General features: G+C 35.1%; 3 protein-coding genes across 3 annotated transcripts; all 3 read left to right on the top strand.

Annotated features, from left to right (window-relative positions):
- LOC109210642 (proteasome subunit beta type-1-like) lies at positions 10,193-17,773 on the top strand. Its single transcript, XM_019374097.1, has 7 exons — positions 10,193-10,342; positions 10,416-10,523; positions 15,462-15,543; positions 16,480-16,609; positions 16,705-16,847; positions 16,974-17,060; positions 17,495-17,773. Exons 1-7 carry the CDS (start codon positions 10,296-10,298, stop codon positions 17,567-17,569), a joined length of 672 nt encoding a protein of 223 aa, XP_019229642.1. The 5' UTR covers positions 10,193-10,295; the 3' UTR covers positions 17,570-17,773.
- Positions 19,028-22,038, top strand: LOC109210633 (AAA-ATPase At5g17760-like). The gene is made up of 2 exons (XM_019374087.1): positions 19,028-20,442; positions 21,446-22,038. Exons 1-2 carry the CDS (start codon positions 19,444-19,446, stop codon positions 21,899-21,901), a joined length of 1,455 nt encoding a protein of 484 aa, XP_019229632.1. The 5' UTR covers positions 19,028-19,443; the 3' UTR covers positions 21,902-22,038.
- LOC109210626 (AAA-ATPase At2g18193-like) lies at positions 23,768-26,050 on the top strand. The gene is made up of 2 exons (XM_019374077.1): positions 23,768-24,946; positions 25,243-26,050. Exons 1-2 carry the CDS (start codon positions 23,960-23,962, stop codon positions 25,795-25,797), a joined length of 1,542 nt encoding a protein of 513 aa, XP_019229622.1. The 5' UTR covers positions 23,768-23,959; the 3' UTR covers positions 25,798-26,050.

Below are 26,658 nucleotides of genomic sequence, written 5' to 3'. Positions count from 1 at the left end.
TTTTTGGAATCGTCACAGGAGGGTCTCCAACCTTCTTCGTTGGGACATAAGGACCATCACAAATAACATCCCACAACTCAGAATCTTCTGCCATGATAAAGTCATGTATTCTTGTCTTCCCCCACCCATAGTATTTCCCATTGAACCTGGGTGGTCTATACGTAGACTGACCTTCTTCAAAATTTGGTGGAGCAGCCATGAGGATCCTTTCTGGGTGTTAACCTGATAGAAAGAACCCTCTATGATACCAATTGATAGAATATATGAGTCCACCAAACTATATAGAGACCAGGTCCTCTATAGGTTCCTACTGATAGTGCTAATGAAACAGTAAGTAAATGGAACAGAGAGTTTTTACGTGAAAAAATCCCTGCTCAAGGGGATAAAAAACCACAACCTACACTAGTAGGATTTCAACTTCACTATGAGCAAATTTAGATTACAACCTATGTAGTCTAGGAATTAGACTCTTAATCCCTCACTAACTTGTAATGCACCTATTACAAGCCACTTTGCAATACACCTATTACAAAGACTTCAACTTATAACTAACTCTAGTCACCACACAAACACTGAAGGTTTATGGTTTACAAGGGGTTCCTAAGTAACGTTTCTAGATAAGCAAAGTAGGAATTACAATGACGAACAATTACAAAGTTACAAATCAACTAAGGACATACAAAATACTTGTTGTAGGAACTGGTCCGTAGTAGTGTTGTTCTTTGTTCTTGATGCACTTGAGAATTGAATGTTTGGCAGGCAAAACGGTTGGAGTGCTTGAATGAATTCTCTAGTGTTCAAGTGATGTTTGTTGTAATGCTCTATGTTAATACAACTTAGATGACATCACTCGTATGATGTAATCACTTGATTGGTCAAAGGGGAGTGACTGCAGCACTGTGCAGCACTGTCTGCGTGTACAGTGAAGGCAGTCACTTTCCAGCTGTAGACAGTTGACTTTCGTACAGTTATCGGGGAAACACAAGGGGATCAGGTCCCTGTATTGATCCTTTATCTTCTGAAGACATAGCATCTCACATTAGCTGGAGTCCCTTGATTTGTGTTGTGTACCAAGTGTGTCAGGTTCCTTATCTGGTTCTTTGACAGTAAGTTTGTTAGATCATCAAAACATAAAACTAAGGTACTGTAAACCCATCAGTCTCTGCTTTTGTCGATTTTGGAACTACTGGTAGTACTTGACAGAAATCACCTCCCACACTGTTAATTTTTCATCAAATGGTTCATTAATATTCAATATATCTCTAGAACTCCGGGCAATTATTTCGATCGTTTGACACTTAGTCATAAGTGCTTCATCACATATTATCAATTTTGCTTTCCTTATAAACTTAGAACAATTGCTCTGCTTTGATATATTTGTGATGGTTATTTAAGTTGTTTGAAGAGGTATATCAAATCTAAAGTGGGTGGCCTCACAATAAAATCGTTATTGGTACACCACTTGCTATTATTGCTAACAGTGTCATGCCTCTTGATATGATATTTGCAAGTAATGCATGCCATAGAAATATTATGTCGATTCTGTTGGAGGCATCTATAAAGAATAATCACGTTATACCAGAGATGACTCTTTATAATATACTCTTGAAAACTTGTTCTTATTTAGGATTTAACTTTGATTGTGCTTCCTCAAACACTTGTACAACAATAATATACTAACCTTTTTACTTTGTGTTCTAACGCTCTTTTTATGGAATAAATTTATGTACCCTAAGATTATTTTTTTTAGCTTGAATAAGAATTTTACTCATATGATGAACTTAAAAAATAAGTGAATTGGATTCTCTTGCTAAATAATTAATTAAAAGATTTAATTATTTGATTTTAACATAAAAAATAATTTATTCTATGTTGATTTGGATCATAATATTAGTTCATCTCTTGTTTTGAATATTTTAATCTTGATTATAATTTTATCCACCATAAATTTTATTTTCAAAGAGTAAAAGATTTATATGATATTTCACTTTTAGATCTTTATGTTTGTAGAACCATTAGTGGTATGACTCTTACCAATCATTTTTTTTTCTATTTCTCACACATTTATATTCTTAAATATTTTCTTACTTGTTCTTTAATAATTGGGTATTTTTCAATATTACACGAAAAATTTAAAAAAAATTATTTCAGTAGGAAAATAGTTCAAATACAATATAAAAATATATTATCGTGAGGATATTTTTTTCTCAATTTTATCTCTTTATGCAGTCCATTTAATTCTACTCCTATTTTTTCTTCGCATTGGACATTATGGAGTGGTAATGTATTGCCAATACAGATGATTCTTATGAAATTGATTTTATTAAGCCTTACTACATAATTTTAAAAAGAATTTAATAGAGAAAATTTTATTAATTTTATAATCTTAAATATTAAAAATTGGCATAATAGATATCATAGTCCAAAAAAAAAGGTTATTGCAGTTATGTCCTTTCCCTGTGAGTTTTTCCGTTTAATATTTTAGGGCTAGTTTGATATATTAATATTGTATTTATGCTTTTATAATAATATAGGCTCTCATTTTTCTAAATAGATCTAGACAATATAATACATTCTCAAATTAAATTAGTAATAGGATATTATAATACTTTTTCAAATTAAATTAGTAATATGAATTTTTAAGAAGTATATCCTAAAAGTAATAGGATTACATGACTAAAGATATTTACTTGTTCAATTTTATATGAATTAGACAATCCGAAAGTAATTATACTAATAGGATTCCTAAAGGTAATCATGTAGGATTTGTCGCGCCCCCTTTTTCCTCGCGGAGTCCGGGTTTCGACATTTAGGACAACTCCTTTCCTTTTGGAATTGGGTAAGAGATTTGAAGAGTCGCCACCTAAGGGATTAAGGTGCGTTAGGGCACCTAGAATAATTAACTCGTGAAAAAAGTTTACATTACCAGAGATTGGGTAAGGGCTCGAAATTACCTCGAAGGGAAGGTGTTAGGCACCCCTCGAAGTCCACAACGGTGGGTCCCGGCCAAACTCAATTTAAGCGAATTAGTCTTTAAGAAAATAAAGCAGTTTAAACAAATAGAGATTATTTTAAAACGGGAATTAAAGGGCTCCTAAGTTTATTAGCCTATAGGATCACTTCTATGCAATACTCGGTAACCTTCCTCAAATTGAGGTGTTACGCATAGCATTAGCGCACAGGTCATCATCTCCTTTACTACCCAATTACCCTTCCCTTTTCAATTATTACGTAAGCGTTCTAATAACATCCAGTACATACCTTATACGTGCACTACCCGTCCCTTACCTCTAGCCCTGGAGGTGTGTTTAGGACCTCTATTTAAGGCGGTTCTAGAATCGCCTATGTTGTTTAAAAGGAGAAAACTAAGCGACAAACAAAAGTCAAATAGGACCGTCACATAAGGAGCAATTAAGTGGGCTCATGTTAACCTCCACAAATAGACAAACAAATGCACGTTGATCAAACAAGCAATTTTAAATGATCAAGACCCTATAGGCGGGATATCTAGATGAGCATGAACAGAATATATAACAACTTTATTAAAGCAAGGCAGCAAGTACCTATCAGTTTGCCTACTGATTTTGTTGATACTCTGAATCTGGGCACCTTTCAAGCTGCAAGAAATCACAGTTTTAAACTCAGAATTCTTAATTATCCTACAGGCTTACCTAAGTGATAACCGGGTAGAATCCTATAGACATGGTATCTAAGCGGTAAATCAACTATTGATTTTAACAGGCATATCTTATCCTTTAGATCCTATAGGCATGCTTTCTAAGAGCTGAAACTGGTTACAAGTGTTATTTCCTATAGACATGATATCTAAATGCAGAAACTGATTTTTCATTTATTTCCTATAGGCAAGATATCTAAGTGCTAAAACTGATGGGCATGATATCTAAGTGTTGAAACTGACATTACACATTTCCTATAGGCATGATATCTAAGTGGGTAAAGGCGTTAACAAATTGCCAAGCAAGTTCAATAAAGAAGATCCTATAGACATGATCTCTAATGCACATATGGAGATTTGAAAATATGGTTCTTGATAAAGAATTGACTAACTAGAAGCAGGATTTCTAGGATGCAAAGTATGAAAATTCAGGATTACAAATAATGAAATAGGTCCTATAGGCATGATTTCTATTGGTATGCACATAAGGAGTCACAACAACCTACAGGCATAATTTCTACACAAATTTGATAAAAGACATATAAAAATCCCTCCCCAGCTTTTACTAATAGCCCCATATCTATTTTTACAAAGATCATTATATTATTACAGACCAATATGAATGAATTACACAAAGCTATCTATAACACAATAGGGAGCCTTGGCAGGCCCAACGTCAACCTGGAAGCCATGCCTTCAAGCAAATCTGATGTCCACAGGTAGTTCATAACACACAAATGGGCTTCTGGTGCGTCAAAGTTCCCAAGGGCCTCAGGGACCCCGGGCAATGCTGAAAACAGTTTTTTAAGAGATTGGAAGGCCAGCCCCAGTGTGTCAGAGTTCGGAGGAGCCTCATGGACCCTAAGCAGTGCTCACATTGGGGGTGCTAGGACCCTAGATAACTAAGAGTAGAAGTTTGAAAATAGTGTATAAGGGTAGGGGACAGTTTCAGAAAGAAAGCAGTTTGATTTTTCAGAAGCAAATAGGTTCAAATTACAAGACTGCAAAATAGAACAAAAACCATATTTTAGCAAATTGGTTCACACATAGACACCAGTAATTGAACCATCACAACAAGAACAGGAACGCTTAAATTGCAGACAGGATTAAACAGGTTCTGCATAGAGCATACAATTGGATCAAACAAAGTTTTACATTGCCAGAAGATGACTTAACTGTCACTAGGTGGAACCATATAAATATATATTAAGCAGAGAGAAACATGCTGAAGTTAAAATGACTAATCAGACAGCCATACAGAATAGGGTGGGGTAGTAGGAAATAAACATGCTAGTTTCAGAAACAGACAAACAAGTGTCATGGATCAAACAGAAACATGCTAAGGTAAACTAACTATAGTGGCACATAGAACAGGACAAGAATTGAGGCATGCTAGTAAATGGAGCAATAAACAGGAAACATAAGGCAAACAGAATCATGTCGAGGTCTAACTACATAGTATATAGAAGAGAACATGATAACAGAAATAGAGGCATACCAGTTAAGGAGATAGCAAATAGGAAGGTGAAGACGAATGAAGTTCAAGAGTCTAGCCTTGGCTTTCAGCTGGCTAGACAGTGCAGCAATTCAAAGAAACTTAAGTTGTGTAAGTGTGTAAGTAAGAGTTGTGTGTATCAGTGTGTATGGGTGTTTTTATCTGTTTTTCCGTGTGTGTTCGTGTGTTCTAAAAAATCAGAATGGGGAGGTTTATATAGCATTCAGCAAAGTAGAACAAATAAGACAAAGAAAATTAAGAGTTCACAAATAAGGTATGGAAATCATTCAACCAGTTAATTAAGGCTAAACCCAATCAATTAGTACGACAGAATCCGGGAAAAATCACTTAGATTAGGGAGAATCAATTAACAGGCAAGATTGAATTTTAATAAGGTAAGAAATAAGTCAGAGACCATTTATAGGTCGGTCAGAACAAATCAAAACCCATAAATCAGGTCAGTAGCATAATTAAGGAAGGTAGTACCAATTATAAGTCACATATAAGGAAAGAATAAATAAAAATCTCCGAGATACCAATTTTAAAAAGAAAATATAATTTCAAACCCTAATTAGGCAAATAAATCAATTGATCAATTTATTTAACCGGGCCAAAGTGAACGGGCAAGAACAGTGAGACAAATAATCGAATAACGGAAAACTTTAAGCATATCGAAACACAGAGATGAAACATCAAGCAAAGAAATTAGTCGAACAGTAAAGAAGAAAGGCCAGAGTTGAACCTTTAAGCATTTTGAAACATTTGCAGAAACTTAAAAGATGAAACCCTAGGTTTTTAGGGAAAAAATGAAATCGGTAGATAATAGCGGTAAAAAAGAAAGAATCTTAAAGGAAAACGATTAAATAAACTCCAGACACTTCAGATCTAAAGAGATCTGAACCTATTTGGCCAAAAATAGTTAGGTTTGTGCAAAAATAAACAAAGTTGTAAAAATCGAGTTTTAGAGTGGAGATTTGAAGCCACGAAAACACAAAAATGATAATATTCACAAACAAATGGTGAATACAGACGGGTTCATCAGAAGATTGGGGGATTTGAACCAAGTTTGTTCGAATCCCCTTGAGATTTCATCAAACATCAAAGAAATCGAACAACCAGTAGAGATAAGAGGCCGAATAGGGCCTAAGATCGAAGAGAAACCCCATGGATTGAAGGGGTTCAGGTGACGGCGGGCTAGGCTTAGGGAGAGGTTGAGAGAGAAGAGAGGAAGAGGGGATTTAGGGGCGGCGGAATTGGGAAATGAATAGGGTTTGGGGGGTTATGGGTAATTAAAAATGGTAATAGCATCCTAGACCGTTGATCTTTGAGATCAACAGCCAGGATTTGATTTGGGGTTGGGCGGGTTTAAAGATTGGGTTATTGGGTATTGGATCAGGGTTATGATTTAATTGGGCTGGGGTAATAATTTGGGCCAGGTCCGAAATTAAATCAAATTAAAAGAGGCTATTTGTTAAATACCCAATTAATTTGATAAAATAATTTATAAAAATAGCTAATAAATGATTAAAATGCTATTGATGTATAAAAATGATTTAAAATAATTACTTAGTATTATAATATAAAGGGTCATTTTCGTGTAAAATAAAGTAATTATGCACATATAGGCTATTGTTGCAAAGTTATTGCAATTATAGCCTACAGATGTAAATAGGGCTATGCATAAGATAATTAAAGCTTAATATAAATATAAATGATAAATTTAAGCAATAAAATTATTATAAAACCCTTTGTGATGCAATTAGTAATTATTTATATGATAAAAATGCTAGGATAAATTAATTAAAAATCCTATAAAAATGCAAAAATTATGGAAAAATATTGATTGATGGACATGCATTGTTTTGAAGATATACATGCATTTTTGAAAATAATATAGGGAAAAATTGGGTATCAACAGGATTCCTAACGTGTAGTATTATGTTATAAAACTAATAGGATTATAATGCTAATATCTAGAATTCCAATTATGTACTTTTATCATGAGTTATTATGCTTAATATTATAAGGTTATTTTTGTAAACCGATATTGTATTCATGCTTTTATAATAATATAGATTATTAATTATTAAATTGCTCTTCAGTACAGAAAAAGGTCAAGTTTTAATACCAAAAGAAAATAGACAACACTAGCAAATTTCATGAATTTTAAAAATTTTATGGACTATAATGATGAAATCAACAAATAATGTTAAAATTAAATTATAAAACCTTAACATATAAACTTATTGAAGCAATTCGTGAACCTAAGGAAAGTGAAATAAAAGTACTAAAAGAATATTCATGTAACGTTAAAAAAAGAAGAGCTAGAGATATAGAGAATTTGCATTTCAATTACGAGATTCCTTGTCAAATATCATTCTTGTATAATCTGGATAAACAGAAGTCGTTCATATGATTAAGAGATTATGTCACGAAAAAATATCTAAAGATTTGATGAAACATTTTTTCTAAAAAAATTGAAGGGCCAGCCCGCCTTAGTGCGCGACCCTCTTAGGGCTGGGATGGGCTGGGCATTTTAAAGCCCATATAGATGGAGGGCCAGCACGCCCTAGCCCACAAAATTTAAAAGCTCACGAGGCTTGGGCTCGGCTAGCCCGTTTTGACAGCTCTGCTTTTAAGCATATTGTTTAAAATATATTCACGGTTTACAATATATTTAAAGATTAGTCAATTCGCTCAAGGCTCGAACTTCTGGACATTGTGTCCTAAAGTCCGAAAATTGTGTCCAAAAATTTGAATCTTATATCCTAAATTTTAAATTTTAAATTTAAATTCAAAAATTCAGGACAATTAGTCCTGAATTTCAAATAATATTTATATTTCTATACCACATAGAAAATTTTTTTACCCTACATGTTTAAGGTTTGAGTAAATTATACTTAGTATACCAAATTAACAATCCTATACCATACTTAATTAAGGGTCTAATTAATGGGCAGTTTTTACTCCTTTTTTTACTCCTTAATTAAAGGTATCCATATATCCCACGTTTCTCTCTCCTAACCCCTCACCCCCACCCACGTTTTTACCCATACCCCACATTCTTTTTACCATTTTCCCTCTTCTGAAACCAAACAAAATTCCACATCGATTGTGTTCTGCTTTTTCACATCACTGATGAATACTCAACATTTTAAAAGATAACAGAGAGCCATTATGTCTTTTGGAAAAGTCAAAAATGAAAATAAGGCTTTTAATTTTACCGGATCTCATAATGCCTGAAAATGCAGAATGTTCATTTCCGGACATACAAGGATGAAGCGGCTTTGGCTAGTGATCATGCACGAATGAGAGAAATGGAAGCTCTTAATCACCTCTGTGTGAATCATGTTGGTCAGCAACTTTATTCTTTAGTGTTGTCTTCCAGTGAAATTCCACTCTCTTCTCTCTAATAGTTGCTCTGTCAGGTCGATAGGTACATGGAACTTTGGAATAAGAATGATGAGTTCAGAAAGGAAACAAAAATTAAGGATAATCCCCTACCCCTTCTTCTGACTTTGATTCAAAGATTTAACTTTTAAATACCAAGCTTCACCCTGAAACCTTAAATTGACTTGTAGTTTTTTTGAAGAAATTTTGTAGATGAAGAGAAAATTTTGTAGTCAACATTTTTTTCCAACATAAACTGTAGTTTAATTGTAGTATAAGTATAGTAATTTTATAGATACTCTTAAAAACAATACAGCTTTATACAATACTTAAACTGATTTGTAGTTTATTTGTAGTTTTTTTGAAGAAATTTTGTAGATGAAGAGAAACTTTTGTAGTCAACATTTTTTTCCAACATAGATTGTAGTTTAATTGTAGAATAAATGTAGTAACTTTGTAGATACCCTTAAAAACAGTACAACTTTATACAATACTAAAACTGATTTGTAGTTTTTTTGTAAAAAATTTGTAGATGAGACCCATTTTTTAATGTACAATCAATTAATAGTAATTTTGTAGATACTCTTAAAAACAATACAGCTTTATACAATACTTAAACTGATATGTAGTTTATTTGTAGTTTTTTGAAGAAATTTTGTAGATGAAGAGAAAATTTTGTAGTCAACATTTTGTTTCAACATAGATTGTAGTTTAATTGTAGTATAAATGTGGTAACTTTGTAGATACCCTTAAAAACAGTACAACTTTATACAATACTAAAACTGATTTATAGTTTTTTTGTAGAAATTTTGTAGATGAGACCCATTTTTTATAATCAGATTTTTCCCATTCAATTGTAGCATGATTGGGATTTTGCATTCTCATCTACCACAATGGTATTAAATTCAAAATCTCTAAATCTGCCATAGTTATCCCAATTCCAATTAAATTGTAGCATGATTGCGATTTGGAAATGATTTCTTGTTGTTGTTGATGTTGTTTTGGATTTCTATATTGAGAGAAGAAAAGACGAAGAACAGATATATATGAGCGACAATTTGATAGAAGAAACGACGAAGAACAGATTTTATCAACTTTGAGTTGTTGAAACTCGAAAATTTGAATTCTACAATTTGAATTCAGTTCGTCGAATCTGTTAGTAGTTGAATCTTTCGTAATTTTTGTAGCTGTTCGTTCTTTTTTTTTCCGAGAATTTGAATTGTAGTTCTGGAGAAAAATACGCAGATGAGAAATCTCCTTTCCCTTTTTTAAAATTGAATTTAATGTAGAATCAATTAATACCAAGATTCTCTCCTTAATTTTAGCTCGTTTTTTAGGGAATATTCTGCCCTTTTAATACCTAATAGATGAATGATACAAAAATTGTAGGTAAAACGTGGATTGGGCGGGTAATTTACATACTATGCACATTTTTGATAATAAAGTTTCACATATGGTATAGATAGGAAAAAAGTCCAAATATTGATAAGTACTTGAAAAGACACTCCATTATAAGCCCAGAATGAGCCCACTTTTAAGTAAATCGCAAAGACTGCACAGGCAAACATTGGGCCTAATGAGGAACTAGTCTGGGGCCTTCTAATAATAAGCCCATCTTACTGCGTAGAGTCGATGACTTGTTGAAGACGAATCATCAATTCTTCCCTCTTTCTTCAAATTCAATCTTCCTCTCCAGCCCTAGCTCTCTCTCTCTCTCTCTGTCAACGAATTACCATGACGAAGCAGCAAGCCAACTGGTCTCCTTATGACAACAATGGCGGGTAATATTTCATTAATTACTATTGTTTCCTTTGTCCATGTCGGTGCTCATGTCCTATCTTTACCACTTTGCAGAACGTGTGTGGCAGTAGCAGGAGCAGATTACTGTGTAATTGCAGCAGATACTCGCATGTCCACCGGCTACAACATTCTTACTCGCGATTACTCCAAGATCATTAAACTGTACGTTATTTTTTTGTTGTTTAATTACTAGTTTTTTATTCCGTTGAGCTGGTTAATATTACGGAGTACGCTAATAATAGCTTATATACTGCATTATATATTTGATCGTTGGGTCAATGCATTGCAATCTCGAAAAATTAAGTTTGATTGGTAATTAGAAGCCTAGTTAGTTTAGTGTTTCTGGTAGAAAGTAAAAGTTATCATAAGCTTTGGAATAGGGGAGGACAGTAGTAGAAATTGGAGTGGCACGGAGCATGGCAAGTGGCTTGACCTTTTTTTCTATTAATTAGTGGCCTCAGAGCAACTGTCTGCCTTCTCTTTTTTTTTTCTTTATTTAAATACTTGGATAAAATGAAGTTATTTTGTGTTGGTAAACTATGAGTAAACTGTTAATACATAGTAAATATTTAGCAAAAAAATATTTAGCTTGCTCATAACATCAATGCTTCTGTGTTTTCCTTGAAAGAATCTTTGGTTCCTCTCCTGCCATAAGAATAGACACTCCCGGCCATCACCATCTTGTAGATTTCAGCTTTTACATTATTTCCTTTTGCATTTGCGATTGCCCAGTTGAGCTTATGACCCCATCCCATTTTTTACCTCTAGGGATGTTAATGTAAAGCTGTAAATAGGGGGCGGAGGGAGAGGTAGTTGCTAGCAGCTATAGGAAGTTGAGGTTGTTCAGCTTTCTCTTTTTGGGTTTTGTTTTGTTTGTACATTTTTTTCCCTGGTAAATAAAATGCATATTTACCAAAAAAAATATTTAGCAAAAAATCTATTTAAACTGCTAGCAAATTATTCAAATTGTTGTTGTTCCTGTATCAAGCGAATGAACCAAATTATCATATAAATTTTAAAAAAAAAAAGGATTAACAAAGAACCATCACAATTCAAGCCATACCTATTTACTTAACATTATAATAAAAAGAAAAGAAGAGAACTAATCCCATTTAGGTGACGCCAGACAATAACAGAAGGAGAGGAGGCTGGACCAAGGGGTGGGTGTGTGCTGGTTGGGAAAGGAGTAAGAGGGAGCACAGATAGATCAAAATGCAAATCTGGGTTGCATGTCTCTGTTTTGATGAATCATGGATGGACTATTTGCAGTTCTGTTTTAATTGTTTGCTTGACGAGGTTCATTCACTACTTAAAATAAAATTTACCAAGAGGCAATACCAAGTTCAAACTTGTGGCTTCTTTTGAGCCCACTTTATCTCTGCAACACGTTCGTCTTCTGTGTAAAATGTATTCGACCTTTAGTACGTAAACACTATATTCCCTTACTAACATGCATATAGTAAATCCTATTGAAAGCGGATTCAGAAACCCACTAGCCTATATGTGGCATGGGAGGGAGAATGCAGCTGTTTGCAATAAATTTTTCAAAGTGTGAACAATTAATTGCAATCACAAAATAAGAGAAAAATAATTTTATTAATCAATTGTCAATACAATTCTGTTTCTCCCTTGATTCTTCTCTCCTGATTATCTCCGTGATTCGAGGGCTAGAGCTTAGGGTGTGCATAATATGGTGAATACCGAATTACCGTATCGAAACCGACAATTTTCGTATATGGTATTCAGTATTTTGTTATTTGGTATGATATTTGGTTTATGTTTTTAAAATAATTTGGTATTAAGTATGGTTTGGTATTTAAAAAAATAATATCGAAATACCGATACCGTACCGAAATATATACTAAATTATACATTACAAATATTATTGATTAACATACTAAGTTACACAATACTTTTCTTTGGCATTCATGTTTAGGTTGGCAGTAAAGCCCATGTACTTCGTTAGGAAAATGGAGGAACAAGGTAGGATGTAGATTCTAATTCTTACTCTCGAGGTTGCCAAGCAGTTTAACGTAATATTTCAACGGTTGTGGGGTGTTTCTTACTCCGTTACTCTTGTATTGTTGTTGCATGTGTTGGATTAGTCCTTGTTGTATTCTCTAATTTCAACAATTAACTCTAAGCAAGTAACATGATATTTCTAGTGATTAAATGTATTCCTTTATGTACCTTTTTTTGTCTTAATTGATATTTGATGATTTTGGACAAAGATTTTGTCGTCAGATGAGAACATTTTCATTGAGTACTTTAATTAAGAATATTACAGTCTATGGCTCTATGCACTAGTTAATATTCAAGCCGAATAAATCGAGATACCGAACCGAATAAATCGAAATTGTAAGGAAAAAAGCCGAACCATACCGAATGTAATTAGATATGGTATTGATATAGCATTTTAAGAAACCGAATACCGAAAATACTGAACCGAAATGACTAAATAATGTATTGTACCGACCGACGAACACCCCTACTAGAGCAGCGTGTTTCTCAAATGTAATGATGCAGACCTTCTTGGGATGTATTTGATCTCCATGAAAGATGTCTCCATGAAAGGATGTGGTGTAGGTCTTCTCCAAGTATTTGATTCTCAAGTAGTATCCAACTGCATCTTGATCTCTTTGTGAATATCCCTTGAGTTTATGGGATTTTTGAGATGCTTCAAAAGGGAATTTGTGACCCATTTTATAGGTGTAAGGTAGGGTTTCAGGTAGAGTAGCTTCCAAGAAACCCTGATGGACTCCTAGTGTTTTAAGAGCAGGAAGAGGCTCGTCTTGTCGTGTCTTCAATTTAGGACTTAACCCAAATTTTGTATGGGTTCGATCCAAAGAGCAAAAGAGAGCTCGTTTATCAAACACCACAAATTTTTCGACAAGCTTCAAGTTTCAAGCGATCAAGTTCGAGTTCAAGAAATCAAGTTCAAGATCATGAACAAAATCATTGTAAGGTGTTCAAGGTCAAGATTATTTGTTCTTAACATAATCACTGTTCGTGGCAACCAACAAGGCGTTTGTCATGGATAAATCAAATCAAAATCAAGCTCAAAGACTCTTGAATTTATTCAGGTTGGAAAGAAGAATCAAAGGATTAATATAGATTGTAACACTCAAATTATTTGAAATAAAATACTACAATTGTTGCAATATTTTTCGGTCTTGATTATATTTTCTTAACGCAAATTTGTTGTCTACAAATTCTGGCATGCCTATTTTGAAGTTCAAAGAACGTCAAAATAGCTGCAAAGAACATTAACTCCAAATCAACTGCCACTAAGGCTGCTAATTCCAAGTTCTATGCTAATGTGGAAAGCATCCTTGATTTTACCTTTGAAAATTTTGGACCAGTTACAAGGAGCAAAGCAAGCTCTTTAGGACAACAAGCGCTCCAAGTGTCGTCCGCATCAGCCCCTGTTTTCGGATCTTCATCCTCAAAAGGAGGAAGATCCTCTACGAACGCACCTGAAGGAGGAGGCGATGTTGCTGAAAAGATTAAGAAAACTCTAGCTTTGCTTAACCTCTCCGAATCCATGAACTCTGTTGTGAAGGAAGATAATGATACTTCCAGTGATGGATCCTCCCCACTTACACTGCATAGCATGGGCCAATCGAGGATCAATCTCTGTGACAATCCATGTTACTCTTCATCGTCCATAATAATCATGCAAGCAATGGTGACGAACGCTTTATCTGTGAAGGAGCAATTGGCAAACTTGATAGAAGCAATTGTTGGCTTGACCAAGCGTATACAAAATTAAGATTCTAGAATTGACAAGTTAACGGATAGGCTGGGAATCTTGATGGAAGAAGAATCCATCCATGCACTTGGCAAGCTCCCAGAAGTTCCAGAGAGTGATTCTCCCCTGAGACAAGTAGCATCTGCTTAGGCTATCCCTGTCTCCTCTGAAAGGATGATTCCAATCGATCAACTAAAGGAGTTCATTGAAGGGACTATCAAAAATAAGTATGGAGTTGCTTCCAAATTTGTTGCAAACCTATGTTGCACGGACTCTCCAAAATGTTGCCGCACCCGTGTCGGATCCTTAAAAAATGCACTACTTTTGGAGGATTCGACACTCACTCGGCGATATTTTCGGATAGTCCGAGCAACATAGTCGCAAACAAATTGGCATGCTCACTGGGACCATAAATTTATCAAAATATGTTGACAATAAACAACAAATTTTTTGCAATTTTGATCTCTTTGTGAATTTCTCAAGAGTTTATGGGATTTTCGAGATGATCTTAACTTTCGAGATGTCTTTTCAAGGGAATATGTACCCCTTTTTTACAAGTATAATTTAGGGTTATGGTAGAGTAGCCTCCAAGCAACCTAATGGACTCCTAGGGTTTCAGGAGCAGGAAATGACTCGTCGTGTAGTTTCTTGAATTTGGGACTTAGCCCAAATTTCGTATGCTGATCCGTTAAAAGTTCGATGCATACAACTGCCCACTACTTCACGGTTTGTCGAAACTTGAAAACAAGACTTGAATTACCCGACCATTGCAACAGATAATTTTGAAACATGTGGTTTTGGATTTTCATGAGAAAGAGATGAAGGGCAGAATTGGTTCCACTAGGCGTGTCACTTTGTTTACAACTAAATTTTCGCAATTTTGATCTCTTTATGAATATCCCAAGAGTTTATGGGATTTTCGAGATGATCTCAATTTTCAAGATTTCTTTTAAGGGAATATGTACTCCTTTTTTTATAGGTGTAACTTACGATTATGGTAGAGTAGTCTCCAAGTTAGAGTTTCAGGTAGAGTAGCCTACAAACAACCTAATGGACTCCTAGGTTTCAGTAGCAGGAATGAACTCGTCTTGTAATGTCTTGAATTTAGGACTTAGCCTAAATTTCGTAGGCTGATATGATAAAATTTCGATGTCTACGGCAACAATGGTTGCACTTCTAGGATAATTAATAAAATTAGATATCCAGTCTCTGCCTATGAATTGTAGCACGATAGAATGAATGAAATGGGTATGCCATACATGTCATACTAACTGATTTCTCTCCTTCTATCTCTACACACAAACCTTTTTCTAATACATCAGCATTGTGTGTTAACTATCTGACTGTAGAGCGGATAAATGTGTGCTGGCGTCTTCAGGATTTCAAGCTGACGTGAGAGCTTTGCAAAAGGTTTTGGCAGCAAGGCATCTGGTAAAATACTGAAAACTTTTGCTAATCCTTTTTTCTTCAGACAGTTAGGTAGGGAGCATGTAAGCTGTCATCGTATTTACTTTCAGTGTGCTTCACTTGTTTGTGATCTTTTCATGTGGGAGCAGATGAACTTGTTGAGAACAACAGTATTGATTATTAGGTTGCATTATGTGCTTGCTTTATTATATGAAAAAAGGTTGCATTATGTGGTAGAAAGACCTCAATAGAGACCATAGTCTGATCTATAAGATTTAAATTTTTCTTTAGCCGGAGGAAATGATTGTGTCTAGTGTTTGCTTAATGCAGGATGTGGTTCATATGTAGGAGATTGTATAATTACATTAGAAAGTTTGGCTTACTTTTTAACAAAGAATTTGCCCCTAAGTGAGTGAATGAAAAATTAATTTTTGATCTAATTTGTATTGTATTTGGGTTTTTCAGGGATCATAAAAAGCGAATATTTAAAGTAAAAGACTACCAAGAAATAATAAAAACTAGTCCAATAACTGTAGAGCAGACAAGTACAGATTAAACTCTAAATACAATACAACAACAACATACCCAATCTTATCCCACACCGTGGGGTCTGGGGAGGGTAGTGTGTACGCAGACCTTACCCCTTCCTTGTGAGGATAGAGAGGCTGTTTCCAATAATAGTTTACTAATGCAATGAAATTCTCATATCAGGATCGTTGACACCACCTCCGGTCCTCCCCTTATATTTACATAACTTAGAAAAGCAATATTATTCACCATGGTAAACATTTTGCATGGAAGAATGGGACGAGGGGAGGAGTAATTTCGGAGCCACTTAATGTTGTCTAAATTTGCAAAGTAAAGGTGCAATCACTAGTAATTTACAATCCCCTATTAGTATTTACATTGTTAATGAGATATATCGGATATGACGTTCTGATGTTTGTTATTTGAAAATAGATCTACCAGCACCAGCACAATAAGCAGGTGAGCTGCCCAGCTATGGGCCAGCTGCTTTCAAACACGCTATACTACAAACGTTTCTTCCCATACTATTCTTTCAATGTTCTAGGTGGCCTTGACAATGAAGGTAATCGGTTATCGGTGGAAATGTTGTCTTCAGGTTATTTATTTGCAGTCTTTGCTGGTAAGAAGCTTATAGAATATCATTCGTAAATCTTGTAGGAAAGGGATGTGTCTTCACATATGATGCTGTTGGATCATATGAGAGGGTTGGCTACAGCTCTCAAGGTTCTGGTTCAACTCTGATCATGCCTTTCCTGGACAACCAACTGAAGTCTCCCAGCCCTCTCCTGCTGCCTGCCAAGGTTTGGTCCATACTTTAATCTATTTAAATTTTCTCACATAGATGAAGCATTGGAGATTCTCCTAAAAAATGAGGAGAAAGATAAAAACATGCTGTCTTTCTAATGAAGATTCCATGACCTCCGCAGGATGCTGTTACTCCACTTTCTGAATCAGAAGCCATTGATTTAGTTAAGACATGTTTCGCTTCAGCAACAGAAAGGGATATATACACTGTAAGTCATTTATATGATGCCTTTTAGGCAATCTGGTGTAGAATTCAAATTCGTTTACTTCTTGGACCTTTGGTTCATTAAGCACAACCAAACTTCCAATTGCCTTTCCCTTTTTCTCCCCTCTCCTCCAGCCCCTACTTTGGCTCTGCTTTACATATTTTACAAATACCCATTATGTGAGGTGAAATGTTTAGGTGGTCTTTTCCTATATACATAGTTGACGGGAGAAACTTAGTTTCACATGATTAGGAAAAAGCTTTCACTATCAACCATGTTACTCGGACTCTTCAAAATGTTGTTGGGTGCATGTCGGATCCTCCAAATTTAGTGCATTTTTGAAGGATCCGACACAAGTGCGGCAGCAGTTTTGGAGAGTCCGAGCAACATAGACTATCAGCCTATGTTTCTGAATATTTTGCTCTGCTTAATTGTAGGGTGACAGGCTGGAGATAGTCGTACTAAATGCTGATGGCATTCGTAGGGAAGAAATGGATCTGAGGAAAGATTAATTTCTTGTGTCTTGTTCCTGAATTTCTTGTTTCATTTAGCTTGTAAGGCAAGATCGCGTGTAGACAGTTAACTCCACCAGATATTTCTGTAGATCATTGCCTATCAGTTGTTAATTTTTGATCATCAAGGATTGTAATGAACTGAATTTCGTATTACAAAATATTTTGCTAAATTATAAAAAGACTGGCAGTTTAAACTAGTAATTTTAAAAAGGAGGTAAGAGGTTCAGAGGAGTTGGTGGGATTCGTTGTCAGCTTCTCCTACCAAGTGGTGTCCTTGGGAAACTATCTGTGGGGCTTCTTCCAAAGTGGATTTTTATTTATCTGGTAAGCTTTCCTAAGAAAGGAAACATTTTGGCTCAAATTGGTGTGTACAGTGGACAGCTTTGTGATCAAAATGGTGGTTCTGTTTCTTTAAATTATTATGAAAGGCTCAAATCAGCATCTTCTAACATTTGGCTAACGTCTCTTTCAAAATGATGATGATATATATATATATATATATATATATATATATATATGCAAGTGTATGGAAACTAGTGACTGGACGCTGATCACACACAATGAATCAGGTTATGGTTTAGTGATGTTTATATTTGGCTCTTTTTTGTCGTGAACTGGTTGCTTGCATGTACCTTACAAGTTTTAAGGGATGATTGGTAAGCTCAATCTTTCTTTTCTGTCCCACTAATTTGGCTGGAATAAAGCAGTTAATACTTTTTCTCTTAGAACATTAATGACCTTTCTTCAGATTTTAACTAGAGTCAAGACTCAACTTCAACCAAATATTGTCCGGGTGCGTACTTTTTGTCCATGAAATGCTATTTTTTCTTTTAAAAATTAACCTTTCTTCTGATGCCTTTGTTGGAGCATATTGCCAGCTTTTGTGATGTTGAAATAACTATACTAGAAAAGAGAGATGACCTGGAATTAGGCTTGGATTGAGACCCAAAATGATCTTTCTCCACAAATAGCACTATGTAAAGCCCACACTTATCCTAATCAAAACGGTGGTATCCTACATCTAAAGTGCAACTTTTTACGGAAAAGGTTCGCATGCTAATGCTGTTGTAGTTTGACCTCATTTGGTTAAAACCTCTCTTCAATATATTTATTTGATGAATGGAAACAAAGTGGCATTTTCGAATATACTTCATGTTTTTCTCATGGATTTATGTTGCCCCACTAGCCACTAGTTATATTTTATTAAAAGCACGATCATGGATTTCTGCTTGTCACAATTTGGACCACTTTAGGTTCCTTTTATAGAAACTTTAGAGCTCATACAATGGGGTATAGGTAATAGGACAAGTGTCAGCCTCAGACGCTATAAAGTACTTCATTTAATATATCCAACGGTAGTTTGGCTTACCAGCACACCTATAACACCCCCCCCCCCTCCCTGGCTGAGATCTCTTATTATTTACGGAGTACTAAATTTTTCCTTTATCCATGTAAGTTTTGCTGTCCTTTCCATGTGTACAAAGAGTACAAAGCGCCTTTAGCATTATTTAATTCTTTTACCTTATTTGATTAAAACATCTAATTTAAGTTGGTTATGGAAATTAGTCTTTTGGCTAGTTTCAACTTTCAACCCAAAACAAACTTGGTTTTTCCTTCCCCCCCAACCCCCACCGCCAAGATTTTAATGATTCCTTTTTCTTTCAAAAAGACCACACCAAAATCAATACCAAAATAAAATCTAGAAGCCGTCTACTATTTGAAGGATCTCAGTCGTTATAATTTCCAATTCCTTGTAGAAAAGGAAATTTGTAGGAGTCAGAGTAAAATTTAGTGCTACTATTAATAGTTCATGCAAGTATTACGAAGCTGTCTGCTTTTGCCAAGTGGTGAAAAGGTTTGTGGAAATTAAGATGGCGAGTTTGTCAAGCATTCCTTCAGCCTCGTCAATGTTCCAGGCCTACGCCTCAATGACTGCTTCAATTACCCTTTTTAAGACAATGCTGAACCAAGTGGTACCCCGCCAAGTCCAGCACTATATTGTCTCCAAACTTCGCAGTTATTATCGTCCTCATTCATCAAACATAACTCTGGTTATAGGAGAAAAAGATGGCATAGCTATCAACGAAGTCTATAATGCTGCTGAAATTTACTTGTCAGCCAAATCCAGCCCTGAATTTCAACGTTTCAGAGTTAGCAAAATACCCAAAGACCCAAAAGTGAACGTAAAATTCGGCAATTGTGGAAAAATTACTGATTCTTTTGAAGGGATTCAATTGGTCTGGAGATACGTTCACGAAGCTGGCTCAAAGAACTCCTCACAATACGGTGATTCTGGTCGTGGTAATTTTGCTTCTGAGAAACGTAGTTACTTTGAGCTAAGCTTTAAAAAGCAACACAAGGAAAAAATCGTGAATTGTTACATCCCTTTTGTACTTGAAAAAGCCAAAGTCATGTCTGATGAGAAAAAGGTTGTCAAGTTGAATTCTCTAGCTACTTGTAGTTCTATACTTTGGGATTCCGTCAACCTTGAGCACCCTTCAACTTTTGAGACACTAGCATTAGAACCAGCACTGAAGAAAGCCATAATAGAGGATCTTGATAGGTTTTTAAACAGGAAAGAATTTTACAGGAGAGTAGGAAAAGCTTGGAAAAGAGGATATTTATTGTATGGACCACCAGGGACAGGGAAATCAAGTTTGATTGCAGCAATAGCTAATTATCTAAAATTTGACATTTATGATTTAGACTTGTCTCATATAAGGCGAGACTCGGATTTGAGAAAGTTGCTGTTGAGCACCAAGAATAGGTCTATAATTGTCATTGAAGACATTGATTGCAGCGTTGATCTGCCTGAGAGAACTCAAAATCGCACTAAGGATGCTGAATATGGTCGTTCACGAGATCGTGAGGTTAGTTTCCTCGTCACTCAAATTCCTTCCTTTTTTTTATAACGTGGTATCTGCGCACCTTGACTAATTCCACGGGAATTCCTTCCTTATATTTGAATCACGTAATCTAGTGTTGATTAACTATATTATCCTTCATATTGTACTTGTAGTACTAATTATCATGAATATACGTGCATTGAGACTAGACTACTACGTCATATGTATGTGTGTGGACTGTGCAGAGTATTGAGAGAGAGAGAGTAGCAAGGGTAAAATTACTTAATTTTTCTTGTATGAATTTGAATTTAGATTCTTCCAACTTTCTGAAATAAAATTTATAAATTTGGAAAATTAAATTATAAGGCACTATTTTAGTAATTCAAAAATTTATAAAATATCATATAAGATGGAGTAATTGGCACGCACCTGAAGATTTTGGTAATATTATAACTGGCTTATTAAGGTGGCTTTTGTGGATATATAATAGTCACAACAATGCTCAAGCACAAGTGGCCTTTTTTGGAATCAACTTGTGTACCACTAATGCCAAAGGCCCTTTCATCTTGGACAAATTTCAAAATGCCTACCATTAGGACAAAATATGATAAGGCAAACTGTTTTGTTAGTTAAGCCTGCTTAGTCTTTTTTGTCGAACAGGGGTGCAACGTTATAATACTTATCCTGTCCTTCTGTTTGAAGGACATCTTTTGTCCTTGTCTTGTAATCTTTGGAGATAAGGCCACATTCCTGTCTATCATTTCAAGATAGTACAACACTCTCAGTTAAACTGGGAATTAATTAAAAAAATAAAAATAAAATAGTCCCTCATTTGTGTTGACTTGTTAAAAATGGCAGCGCGGTGCACGAATCATCATGTATTTATGTAGGGGTAGGGAAGAACTGCACCTTAAGGGGTATGATATAGGCAGTCTACCCTGATGCAAGTACCAATAACTGATTCCACGGCTCGAACCTGTGGCTTATAGGTCTGTGTTGACACCTTTTTTTTCCCCTCCTTTTACAGCTTACACTTGGTGGATTATTAAACTTCATAGACGGGCTATGGTCAAGCTGTGTAGATGAGCGGGTTATTATATTTACCACAAATCACAAAGAGAGGCTTGATCCAGCTCTGTTGCGACCTGGACGAATGGACATGCACGTCCATATGTCGTACCTAACAAGTGAAAGTTTTAAGGTCTTGGCCTCTAATTATCTGGAAATTCACGATCCTCATCAGGGTTATTTTCAAGAAATACAAGAGTTGATTGAAGGTGTTCAAGTTACCCCTGCAGAGGTTGCTGAGGAACTTATGAAGAGTGAAGATGCCGATGTTTGCCTTGGAGGTCTTGTCAATTTTCTTAAGAGAAAAAGGATTTGTAATAATATTACTGAAGAGGTGGAGATCAAGGACAATAATACTACTCCTACTGATGAAGGGGTACAACTTCCGCAAGTAAAAAGGAGAAAACCAGCTTAGAGTATATATAGCATAATTCAATTTATTCCTAAAGTAGAAAGATTAATTTGTGAGTGAGTTTAAGCCTTTGGTTATGCCGCAGAAGATTTTGCTTTTACTTTTTCTTGTTGGTATTCGATTGAATGGTTATGTGCAAATAGTGTATAATTGGTCAAAGTAAAGACAAAGTAAATAGGGATTTTCATACTACGAAGAAAAATAGGATTGAAATCTTCGGGCGTTAACTTGGAAAAAAGTTGCCATTTTCACACTATGTTGGAAAATTGATTCACTGGTTCACATGGCATGGATCATGATGTATAGCTTTATGGCAATCCCCAACTTAATCGAAGACTGTCGAAAATTGGCATTATCGAAAGTATTTTAATTGGCTTCTCAGTTAGGTTTAAAAAGAACCATTATTACAGAGTGGCAAGAGTACAAGTGTCAAATTATTGGTACAACGTTATTAATTATTAAATGAACAATCAAATGTATGCCATATGACATTGTGTTCGACAATTGCCAAACACTTGTCCTTATCGAAAAGAGTCGCAAACACAAATTTTAATAACTGGGGGCTTAAAGTAAACTGCCACGTGTAATTGGGACCGGATGTTTGGTAGAAGTGAAGTGTTTGTGAGTATTCTATTTATAAGAAAAGTTTACATGTTTTTTTATTTTTTTTTTTTTTTATTTTTTTTTTTTTTTTATAATTTTATAGGATTGTGCATTCACGTGCTTTGTTTTACAAAGCTGTTGATCTTTAAAAATAGCAGGGGATTCTTTTTTGAAAAAATTCGAAACAAACAAAATTAAATCATATAATTTTCTTAACATGTTTATTGTTTTTCAAGTACTTTCCAAAAAGCATTTGAAAACTTTTCTTCGAAAAATATTGTGTCTAATCTTCGCTAACTTTGAGAATATGGAGTGCCGGTTAGAAAGAAAAAAATAAAAAAAAATTAACTTAAATAGTCATTCACCTAAAATAATAGTCGAAACATACATATAATATATAACATTAATACAATAAATGGATATTGGCTAAGAGATATAACTATTTTTGGCCGAGTTCAACTCTCTAACTTCCCCAAGAAATAAACACCAAATTAAAAAAAGATTATGGTAAAGAATATCCAGCTAACTTAGAGCCCGTTTGGACATAAGAAATTTTTCACTTTCTTTTGATCTTTTACTTTTTTTCGAGGTCAGCGTTTGATCATAAAATTTTCAATTTTCACTTGAAAATGCATTTTGAAATTTTTCGAAAATATGAAAAACTCCAAAAGGCTGTTTTTCAAAATTTTCGCTCAGATCACTCACAAAACTTAAAAAGAACCCAAAATTAAATTTATGTCCAAATACAACTCTAATTTTCAAATACCATTTTCACTTGAATTTTTTTTTCCACTTTTTTTTTTTGAAATTTTACAATGTCCAAACGCCCACTTAGTTCCTTAATACCTAAGATTGTAAAAGTGTGTTTAAAAAAAAATAGCTCTTGTCACTATGATCTTATTCCATTAAGTCAAGGAAAGTTGCTTTTGATTTTCTTATAGTTATTCGCAAAGTAACGAAACTTCTTCATCTTCATTGAAATTGTGTCTTAATCCTTTTCTCTTCCTTCCCGATTGATGTCCTTATAATCTAATGATTTAGTCACAAAAGAAGAAAATAAAAAAGAAGGGTCAAATTGTATGATCAACCAAGAATGCACTAAGGATTCTCTATGCGTGGTGCCCAAGTACAAATAGAGGTACAATTCCAATATAGAAAGCCCACATTTCTTATCATACAACTACCACTAAAAATAAAATTTAATTTATAACCATATAAAATTAAATTACTTACTTGATTTGGATAAACAGTAATCTGATCAAACCCATTACAGCTAAGATCTACCCATATATTCGTGGCGACCAAGTTCGCTAGTATATCGTTCAATAGCTGTTGAATCCTCAACTTCCGCGTATAAATACACAACCTATGACTACAACTCTCCCTATCTTTTATCATAACTGAGTTCAATAAACCTTCTGTTCCCCGAGTCACAACACAACACCGAGTCCACCAAAAATGTACGACGTCTCAAAAATGCAGAACACAGCATCAACCTTATTCTCGGCGTACGCTTCTTTAGCGGCGTCTATGATGCTTGTTCGCACTATGGCTAACGATCTCATCCCTAAATCTCTCCTCACTTACATCCAATCAGCTATCAGTTATCTCTTCACTCCGCTTTCCAGCCAGCTCACTATCATCGTCGACGAACAGTGTGGTATGACCAGAAACCAAGTGTACGAAGCCGCCGAAATTTATCTCCGTACAAAGATCGGCCCAAACGCTGACCGAGTCCGGGCCCACAAAACCCCTAAACAGAAAAACATCAACGTTAGCATAGAGAAGGATGAAGAGATCACTGATGTATACGGCGTCGTACAGTTGAAATGGAAATTGGTTTCTGTTGAGCCTCAAGACCGAAGTTATACCCCAGAGAAAAGATTCTTTGAGCTCAGTTTTAATAAGAAGTTTAAAGAAAGTGTGTTGAATGAGTATTTACCTTTTGTGTTGACTAAGGCTAAGGAAATTCAAGATAATGATAGGGCTGTAAAATTGTATACAAGGGATTGTCCTTGTGGTAGTGATGATGATGGGTATGGGTATGGAGGTGGGGGTGGTGGGGTTTGGGGTTCAATAAACTTGGACCATCCTGCTACTTTTGATACTTTGGCTATGGAACCTGATATGAAAAAGATGATAATTGAAGATCTTGATAGATTTGTGAAAAGGAGAGATTTTTATAAGAAAGTTGGTAAGGCTTGGAAAAGAGGGTATCTTTTATATGGACCTCCAGGAACTGGGAAATCTAGCTTGATTGCTGCCATGGCCAATTACTTGAAGTTTGATATTTATGATTTGGAACTTACCAGTTTGTATTCTAACTCGGAATTAAGAAGGATTTTGATCTCCACCTCGAACCGATCTATTATTGTGATTGAAGATATTGATTGTAGTGTGGAAATGCACGATCGAAATCTTGGGCATCAACCCGCTGACACTAAGGTCTGATTTCATTTCCCCTTTATCTTTTTATTTTTTTGAAATGTTAAATAGTATTTTTTTCGTCCTAATTTATATGATGTGGTTTGACGGTTAACACAGAGTTTGAGAAAGAAAGAAAGATTTTGAAGCTTGTGGTTTGAAATATGGTTGTACATGTTTGTGTGACTATAAATTAAATTATTTTTTGACAGACTAGATTTATGTGACGAAGGGAGTATTTATGTAATCTAGTGTTTTATTTGTTAAATTTATGAGATGAGTCAATTTCTCAATGTTGATTTGTGTTTTTACTGCAGTTAACGTTATCTGGTTTGTTGAACTTCATTGATGGATTGTGGTCCAATTGTGGGGACGAAAGAATTATTGTATTCACAACCAACCGTAAGGAGAAATTAGATCCAGCACTATTGAGACCTGGTCGAATGGATATGCATATTCATATGTCCTATTGTACTAATCAGAGTTTCAAGATTCTGGCTTTTAACTACCTAGGCATCCGTGACCATAGACTATTCGAGGAAATTGAAGGCCTAATCAAGAATGTAGAGGCAACCCCTGCAGAAATTGCAGAGGAACTCATGAGAAGTGAGGATGCTGATGTTGCTCTTGAGGGAGTGGTTAATTTGCTCAAGCGAAAAGCCGATGAAGCCAATCGAATCAAGGACGAGAAGAGTCCGAGCACCCCAGAAGTCGACGAGAAGGACGAGATTGAGGAAGAAAAGGTTGATGTAGGTGAAATTCAAGAAGCTAAAAGATTGAGAACTGAAATGTTGGTACATACTTTGAGAAACCAAAGGAGAGGAAGAATGAGAATTGGAAGACCGAACAGAGGAAGAAGAGGGCGTTGGTGAGGGAAAATGATTTGAATGGTATAGGTACTATACTTCTGCTATTTCGTGATGCTTAATGTGTAAAAAGATGCACTTCATTTTTCTTGTTTTTGATCAAATAGAAGTGCACGGTAATGAGTAAATAAACTAATTGCAATGCAGAGGGGATTGGGGGGCTTTCGGTTATGTACTACTGTATGAATCTAATATTATTACTCCTAGTACCGTATTAGCATTTTATGGATCAATTGTAGTACATATGTTTTTCACTGAAGGGAGCCTCGGAGCAACGATAAAATTGTTTCCATAAAATCCATAGGTCACGAATTCAAGCCGTAAAATTAACCTTTGATGCTTGCGTCAATTTATATTGACCCTCATCCGGACCCTGTGTTAATACGGGTTACTTTATGCATCGGACTGCTCTAACGACTTTCTGTTGGGTCGCAGGATAAATAGCTAACTCTAATAAGGGTATATCTCATGGCTGCTTTTGAATTGCCCCAAGACTAGAGATGGCAATTGTGGCGGGGCAGGGCAGGGCAAGCTTTGACCCACTAAAATTTTGATCCGCCCTGCCCTGTCCTGTTTAGCCTTTTTCCTAATTTTTGCCCTGCCCCGCCCCGTTTAGATTCTCATTCAATTTTTTTTTTCTCTTTATTATTTATTTATTTAAAATAGACATGTAAGTAAAAATATTTTATTGACATGAAATATTTTCTTTGTACCAGTTGAATAAAATATCATTTTTATCAATATTATAGTATAGTCTATTAAAGAGTTAATCCCCTTAAATTAATGCTTCAGCTCAAGTAAATGCTACTGTTTTGGAACTGTTTGTTTCCTTCCATTATCATATTGGAATCTCTGTTTCTCATTTAA

This window comes from Nicotiana attenuata, chromosome 2 (assembly GCF_001879085.1).
Source record: "Nicotiana attenuata strain UT chromosome 2, NIATTr2, whole genome shotgun sequence".
NCBI classification, from domain to species: Eukaryota; Viridiplantae; Streptophyta; class Magnoliopsida; order Solanales; family Solanaceae; genus Nicotiana; species Nicotiana attenuata.
Note: the sequence above shows the minus strand (reverse complement) of the source record. Positions and strands in the feature narration are given on the sequence as shown.